This window comes from Myotis brandtii, unplaced genomic scaffold (assembly GCF_000412655.1).
Source record: "Myotis brandtii unplaced genomic scaffold, ASM41265v1 scaffold103, whole genome shotgun sequence".
NCBI lineage: Eukaryota > Metazoa > Chordata > Mammalia > Chiroptera > Vespertilionidae > Myotis > Myotis brandtii.
The window spans coordinates 1,854,912-1,863,267 of NW_005353460.1; the positions used below are offsets into that span (position 1 = coordinate 1,854,912).

General features: G+C 52.0%; 1 protein-coding gene across 5 annotated transcripts in view; it reads right to left on the reverse strand.

Moving 5' to 3' along the window:
- Positions 1 to 8,356, reverse strand: part of FGFR1 (fibroblast growth factor receptor 1) — a 39,170-nt gene that overhangs the window by 7,783 nt on the left and 23,031 nt on the right. For 2 of the 5 annotated variants that reach the window (XM_014536341.1, XM_014536337.1), the window contains exons 2-7: positions 7,294 to 7,560; positions 5,836 to 5,925; positions 5,396 to 5,568; positions 3,610 to 3,733; positions 2,688 to 2,878; positions 675 to 819 (exon numbers count right to left, since the gene is read on the reverse strand). In XM_014536341.1, the coding sequence (XP_014391827.1) occupies positions 675 to 819; positions 2,688 to 2,878; positions 3,610 to 3,733; positions 5,396 to 5,568; positions 5,836 to 5,925; positions 7,294 to 7,560 (990 nt within the window). The remainder of the gene's footprint in view (positions 1 to 674; positions 820 to 2,687; positions 2,879 to 3,609; positions 3,734 to 5,395; positions 5,569 to 5,835; positions 5,926 to 7,293; positions 7,561 to 8,356) is intronic. The other 3 variants (XM_014536346.1, XM_014536355.1, XM_014536350.1) reach the window with 3 other exon arrangements.

The following is an 8,356-nucleotide window of genomic DNA, read 5'->3' on the forward strand; positions in this document are numbered from 1 at the left end:
CAGCGCCCAGACCCATATGCAGGACCCTCAGAGAGGCAGCGACAACCAACTCCAGCCCTGCAGTCACCAGCCCGCCACCCAGAACAGGCTGCGGGCTCCTTCCTTCCTGGCCCAACACACAGACTCAAAGAGGATACACGGGCACCGGCAGCCCCCGTGACTAGGCCTCACTCGGCTCAAGTCCACTCAACTGGGTAGAACCTCTCCTGAGATCAGAGGGCGGCCGTACAGGAGGCTGGGCTAGCACTGCTAGCAAGCCCCTCTTTAGAGTGCCTACACTCAGTTAGAGGAGAAGTGGGGCCCTCTCTGAGACTTTGGGGGGCCAGACAAGTCAGGGACAGTCGCTGGACCGAAGGATGGAAGGAGCCTGCCCTGGAGGAGAGCCCGGTCAAGGTTAAATCCAGATCTCATGCATGCATTACGTGGGCCCAGGGGAGAGCCAGATGCAGGTGTACAGGTGGGAGGCCTCCGTGTTCTTGCAAACGAGGAAAGCTCCTGTGGGAGCCTGAGGAATCGATTCTCACGGTTGGACAAATGGCTGGAGCCGCCTACCGGCCCCCCGGAGCCCATTCCTCGACCTCTCCTGCCTCTGTGTCTCCCCCAGCCCCGCAATGCATGGTCCCCCCGTGCCCGTGGCGAGGGCAGGACATCGAGAGGAGAAGTACAGTGTATACCTTCCAGAACGGTCAACCATGCAGAGTGATGGGAGAGTCCGATAGAGTTACCCGCCAAGCACGTATACTCCCCCGCGTCCTCAAAGGAGACATTCCTTAAGTGAAGCACTTCCATCTCTTTGTCGGTGGTATTAACTCCGGCAGTCTAGAAGAGACAACGGAAGCAAAATGGACAAGCACCGGACGTGAGACCTCTAAGAGACACAGAGAGAGGGAGGAAGAAAGAGGGGGTGGGTAACCAGAGGAAGAGATGCTCCCCAGCGTCTCCTTTGCGACAACGAACAAACAAAACCACCAGGCAGCGAGACCTGTTAGAGGAAGAGAGTGAGACCCTGAGGAGGAACTCTGGCAGACCTGCGACGCCGCGGGCTGGTTACGACCCTTCACCAGACGCTGGCAGCCCCTGGCCCATCCAAGCATGCGGGCGGTGGGCAGCATGGAGAAATGGGGCCCGGCGGGTGGGGGGGCTGTTTGGTTTCAGGTAAAGAAAGTCAAAGGGCGCACACAGGAGGGATGGAAAGGGTGCTGCAGTCACACACACACACACACACACACACACACACACACACATACACGGCCTGAGGATGGTGGTTCCCTACGGAATGCCCGGTCCCTTCTCATACCCACCACTCAGACCTCCAGTCTGCACGAATGTAGTGCAGCAAGACTGTCCTGTGATGCACACACAGCCAAGGGACACACAGGAGGCACAGAGGGAGCAGACACCAACACAGTACCAAACCAAACCAGCCTCCCAGGCCGGGTATTTTTCCATGGCTCTGGGCACTAGAAACACAGCAGGATAACAGGGAGAGCTGGGTGCTGGCTTCCCCACAGGCCCCAGCAGCTTGGGGCCGAAGTCAAATTCCCAGCACAGGGCCCCATCCATCTCCCCATTACCTTTTGCCACAGGTCTGGTGACAGTGAGCCACGCAGACTGGTTAGCTTCACCAATATAATTGGAAACCTTACACACATACTCCCCGCTTTGGGCCTCTGTCACATTGAACAGGGTCAGCACTTCCGCATCCGAGCTATTAATCCCCGAATGCTGGAACAAACCAACGACACGCCAGTCAGTTGGGCAAACACTGAGATGTGGCCATACTTTGCTCCCGTGTGATGTGAAGACAGGGAGCTAAGGCAACGGAGACACTGAGATTTATCATCTTTCCCTTTCTAGGAGGACAAAAGAAGTCTGAAGCATTTGACTGCAAAATAAACTTAAAAAAAAAAAAAGCACTGCGCCCAATCAAATGCTGTTTATACTGAACAAGACCACAGCAGGGACTATGAATGGCCAGGGACAGTCCGTTTCCCACACGGCAGTTTCAGCACCGGTGGTGAAGAGAAGGGATGGCCAGTAAATCTCTGGGACAGCCGAGTGAGGGGAGGATGAGGTCTAACTCTGGGACCAGGAGGTAAACCACTTTCCCAGCTTCTGGTTACTTCCTGTTGCAAGATCCACTGGAGAATTAGGCAATTACCTTCCCTGGATTAATGGAGCATTCAGGGACAATCAAATGTCTGGGAGTGACAGGAAAAAGGAAGAAAATGCCATTACTCCTCATAATGCTTAGAATTTACCTGTGGCATTTGCTGTTTCAACTCTAATTAAGCCGTGCCCTTATCAGTCACCCTACTTGCCAGAAAGAGCGTGACTTGGAAAAGAGGACCGAGACGGGGAAGTGCTTGCTGGAAGGGCTATGGTCCCGAGCAACGGGGAAGCAGGCCTCCGAAGGCCTTCCTTGAGTAGCTGACCCAGAAGTCAGTCTCAAAGGTCTTTAGGAATCAGCAATGCCCAACCACCTCCCATCACACCTCCATTCTGTGACCTGTCACTAGTCCTGGGGAACGTGGCTAGGTCCCTATTTAAGATGGAGCATGTGCGACGAAAGGGTAAGGGATGAGTCCCAATCGTGGGCATGGAGCCAGACCACAGCCACTTGGGTCCCAGGAAATACTGGTCTCCTTCCCCAGCACCCAGCCCACAGAGACTGGGGTCAAGGTTACCTTCAAGATCTGGACATAAGGCAGGTTGTCCGGACCAATCTTACTCCCATTCACCTCGATGTGCTTTAGCCACTGGATGTGGGGCTGTGGGTCACTGTACACCTTACACATGAACTCCACATTGCTGCCCAGGGCCACGGTCTTGTTGGCAGGCAACCCTGCCTGCAGGATGGGCCGGTGAGGGGACCGCTCTGTGAAGGAAGGGAGAGGACAGACTTGTCAGGATGCTGACAGACAGCATCCCAAAGACCACAAAGGGAAGTCACTTAGCCTCCTGCTGTTACGAGTGTGGTCCAAGAGAAGCAGCCTAGCATCCCCTACAAGCTTGTTGGAAATGCTGGATGGCCCAGAAGCTTCTTTTTAGACCATCTCCTCAAAACCAAGACAGAATGCTGGTTGTGAAACTCTTTACCTTAAGATTCCTAGAATGAGATTCAGACTGTCTACAAGGAATAGGCAGTCGGAACAGCCCCTCAGGTCTCAGGCGATGCCCTGGAGTCAGCATGGACCTCCCTGAGCCCGTTTGTTCTGTACAGCAGGAATAACAGTGCCTGCCTTGCGGGGTTGCCAGGAGAATTGCAGGTGACGTGTTCAAGTGTGTAGCACACTGCTGACATTCACGAAGCAAGAGCCACTGTTATGCTGAATTTCACATCCCTACTCCAGTCCCCTCTTTCAGGAGAGACTATCAACAGCACCTTTCACTTTGTGTAGTGAGTCATAGCACGATCTGATCCTCTTGACTCTATTTACAGATACGTGAGGCACAAAGAGGAAAGTGACCTGCTTCAAGTGACAGAGCTATAAAGTGCCTCCACCATCCTGGCTCTATCCCTAACTAAAGCTGGACCTCATGGCTGGTTTCTCAACGCCCCTGCTCTCTCTCCTCTTAGCTCCCTCCTGCCGCCACTGGCATTCTTACCCACAACGTCAAGCTGGTAGGTGTGGTTAATGCTGCCATACTCGTTTTCCACAATGCAGGTGTAGTTGCCCTTATCGGAAGGCACCACGGAGTCCATGATGATGCTCCAGGTGGCATAACGGACCTGAGGGGAAACAAGCCGAAGGGCTCCACTGAGGGTGCGGAGGAAAACGCAGGCGGAAGCCGCATGGCGGCATGGGCGCCCGGGGGCACTCACCCTCCAATCTGAGCAGAGCACAGGGCCCAGGCAGCACCGGGAGACAGGACAAGGCAGGTCTGCCCACCCCAGCCCATTCACACTCAAACTCTGGATGTCTGCCCACAACAGCCAAGGCCATCATGACCTGGACAAATGTGCCTTCTGCACTCCCCCAAATACACCGGGAACTTTCCCAAATGCTGTGCTCTATCCAGGCTGTTCCTGTGCGGGTCTGGCTCCCCGGGAAGAGCCTGGCCCTGTCTGCCCTTGATGTCTCACTTCAAAAGCCGGCTCCTCCAGCCCGATCAGGGGTCAGCGTTGTTCTCACTGTCCCTCTAATGAAGCACTGGTCACAGCCTGCTTTTCATGACAGTGCTCATGGACACCTGCCCTCCTGAGACTGAAATGCTTTACGGCAGGAGCGCTGTCTTGTACCATTCACAGCACAGTGTCTTATACATAGCAACATTTAAAACGTTCCCTATTTTTCCTGCTCTCCTGTTCTTTTCTTAATAGGATTAATGAGAAAAGAGCAGCGAGGTGGGGATGGGAGAGAAACAGGGACTATGAGGAGGATCAGAGACTCTAAAAAAGAGGTTCCAATGAAGATGTTCTTCCTACAACGTAGATGGGCAGAGAACATGGACAATTTACACAACAGGAAATGGAAATTGTTCATTAACATAAGAAAATTCTAAGTCTGTTGACAAGCAAAATAACACACAAGAAAACAAGATATTTTCACTTATCAAATCTGGGGGCAAAGGTCTAGTGAGCTTATTCTCATGCTTTGTTATGGGAGGGCGAATTAATTTCTCTTTTTAAGAAAGTAATTGTTACCACAATAAAATAAAATTTAAAAATAAAATAAGGCTATACTCAACTCATTACCCATATCATCCTCCATTAGAGCAAATGTCACAATAAAAATGTTATATCTTCCCATTGTACTTTGAACTCTCTCTTGCCTAGTACACTCTCTGGAAAGGCATGTGTTCAAAGAAATGTTCATGTAATAAATGAATGTGAATAAATTAAAAAAATAATCTAATTACCACGAAAAAGGTAACTGAGTAATATGCATCAAGGGCTTAAAGAAAATGCTAGCACTTTGAATTAGTAATTTCACTTCTAGCAATCTATCCTAAGGAAGAACATTTAAAAATGCCGACAAACATTTAAGTACAAAGATACTAACTGTGATATTAATTATAATATTGAAAAACTAGAAAACAACTAGTAGCACAAAATAGTTCATCAAATTACTGGACATTTTAATAATGGAATATTACGCACTTGTGAAAAGTTATCTTTAAAATGCATGGCAAAAGACTCATGCTATAATGTTAACACGTGACAAGGTAAGAAAGTACATACACGGTGAAATTAACCAACTAAAAACCATATACAGAGAAAAAAGACTGAAAAATTGAACTCCATTTGCACATTTTTGCATTTGAAATGTTTATAAAATGTTTTACTTCTATAGTTAGAAAGCATTATTTGAAACAAGTAAAGGCATAGAATAAGGATTTCTTTAACCAGCTTCTCCCGTTTCTACTCTGACGCTCGTACAGACACACATACCTTGTAGCCTCCAATCCTGTGGTCAGGTTTGAATTCTTTGCCATTTTTCAACCAGCGCAGTGTGGGGTTAGGAGTCCCACTGGAAGGGCATTTGAACTTTACTGTTTTGGCAGCTGGTACTGCGTGCAGTTTCTTTTCCATCTTTTCTGGAGACGTCCAGTACGGAGCCACGGCTGCCCAGGAAAAGCCAAGAGAGACAGGCGGGGCTGGTCAGGCTCAGGAGCAAGGGCCCAGGCCAGGACCTGGAGACACCCTGCCCACCTGCCCAACACTTGTGAACAATGCCTGCACTGATCAGGATGCCCAAGGGATCCCACTGTCAAGCATCGTCACTCTATGTGCCCGCTCCTCCTCCCGTGCTCCAATCGCCTGAACTCCCCCTTCCCACCCAACCCAACAGCCAGACCCGAAGGGTAGTAAGGTAGGAAACAGTGTCTCACGCATACGGTTTGGTTTGGTGTTATCTGTCTCTTTCTCCTCTGAAGAGGAGTCATCATCGTCATCGTCGTCCTCCGAGGAGGGGAGAGCATCTACGAGAAGGAGAAGGGGCTCTGAGTTCCCTCCAGAGGGAGAGGTTCCTCTAGATTTCCATCCATATCAACAGCCCCTACACATACTAGTAAAGGCCAGTCCAGTGATAGATGAACGCAGACACCGTCCCCATACCGACCCCCAGGCCCTCAGCGACTCTCTGTCAGTGGGAGAGAAACGGTTCACTAAGAACTGCACGCTCTATGCTTGTCCCTTTCCTTCCCCAACCTAATTCACTGCCCCTCTCTGCCCAGAGCTCTTTACACTTCATCAGGGGCAGCGGGCCTCTTTAGTTTAATACCACCCCGCATTCAGAGGCTCTCCCCGCTCATGGTACCACTGGATGTGCTGGGTCTCAGAACTCGCACCCAGGGAACCTGTATCCTCCTTTGGCCTGCTAACCACTGGGAATCAGACAGATCTAGACACACTGAGGCCAGAAGCTATTTCCAAAGCCATGAACAACTTACAGTTGGAATTTTTCTAGCATGCATCTCTCTGCTAAGCTTTGGAAGCTGCTCTTTTTGCTCGAGCATGTAGGGAGCCTAATACACAGTCCACAGCTGCCATCACCTCTCCCCAACAAGTATCCATCCCTTTTAAGAGGTTCGACACACATGTGACCACCAATCGGGGCTTATGCCAGATCTTTCCCTAGTCCTTGCTAGCGCTTTCGGTGTCTGGAGGGAAATAGAGGTGTCAAGTCCCTGTTAGGGGCAGGTTCTAGAGGATGCCCAAGTGGGGCAGGTGCCAAGCGTGCACCCGGAGATTCACAAATGGCATAAAGGAAATTTCAATTCTATTTTGTTTCATCCTGCTTTTGTGAAAGTTGCATTCTAAACGTGGCGGATTCCCAAAGTCACAGAGCTCTAGGGTTCCCTGGCTGCCCTAATTGCTCCAGAAGCTGGGGGACAGATCTTTTCTGTAACCCCTGTGGATATGGCGGTGCATCTGGATCCTTCCCCATCACAGCGGGGACCTCACAACGTTTTCTGGGGCTCTAATCACTAAACCAAGCACCAAGCCCAAATGGCAAGGGAATGACAGGGTGGAAGCTGGCTGAGCCCTACGCAGCACCCTGGAATCTGGGCCAGCTGTGGTGGAGAAACCAGTGTTTGACTGCCCCAAGAGTATCAGCAATCACCTCCCAGGTAGATCTGAGAAGCCTGGGGCCCACACCCCCTGGCCACCCCTCTGAGAGCTAAGCCGCACGGCGGGCAGGGAGCAATGTTAGTGGGCAGCAGTTTCTGAAGCAGAATGGGGGGCAGGTCATGGAAGGGGAGGAGATTCACCTCCCCCTGAGACTAGCAGAGAGGGGTGGAAGGGGGGAACCAGGAAGAAGGTGAGGGCAGGGTATGGCTACCAACCTGAGACATTGACGGAGAAGTAGGTGGTGTCGCTGCCCGAGGGGCTGCTGGTCACGCAAGCGTAGAGGCCGGAGTCAGCGGGCACAGAATCCCGCACCTCCACCTCCTCCCCTGTGATGCGGGTACGGTTGCTTTCCACCAGCTGTACCCCGTCCCGCAGCCAGTTGATGCTCTGGACATCGTCCCGCAGCCGACAGCGGAGCTGCAGCAGGTCACCAGGGTGGACCAGGAAGGACTCCACTTCCACAGGGGCTCCCCAGGGCTGGGCTGCAGCCACCACAGGGGCCGGGAAGAGGAACCAAGGGACCGGAGAGGAAGAGAGGGAGAGGGGAGGAGGGAGAGACAAAGGGAATTATGCTAGAGGCACTGAGCTACCACATCCCAGGGGCCACAGAGCTGGGGAGGTGGGGACTGGAATATGGGTCAGTCAGGAAATGGCTGGCTAGCTGGGAACCCCCATCTCTTCTTCTCTACCCCCCCTCTTCCAAAAGTCAAAGGTAGAAAGAGGAAAAGTTAGGAAGCAGCTGCAGCAGCATTAAGCGGTTCACATTTCATTTCCCTCCATCCTAGGGGGACACGGCCAGCACTCCCCAGGACTTCTCTGTGTCCAGAGTGGCCCCTCCCCACACACTCAGTTCCCTGCCAAGAATGGCCACTTTTCAGAGAAACACCCCATTTCCTTTTGGCTAGGTCAGCCTTTCCCCTTTCCCCAAGTAACAGCTGAACAAACCCCAAACCCTCAAAAATCTAGCAGCCCCTACCCAAGTTGAGAGAAGGCAATGTGTCAACCAGGCGGCTCTTGGTTCAAGTGATGGTGGGGTGGGGTTCTGGTCCCCCAATGAGTCAGATGCATAAGAAGAATATGGGGGAGAGAAAGCCCAGCAGAGGTCAGCTCAGGGGAGCCCCTAGTTAACAGGTGTCAGGCCAGAAGACTCGGAGCTTTTGCCTATATTAGGAATGGAGGCCTGCAGCTGCCACCAAACCCACACTTGTGCTGGCAGCCTAAGCCGGTGCACACAAAGCTCTTTTCTCCTCCCCACTGCAGGGCTCTCCCCCTAACCCC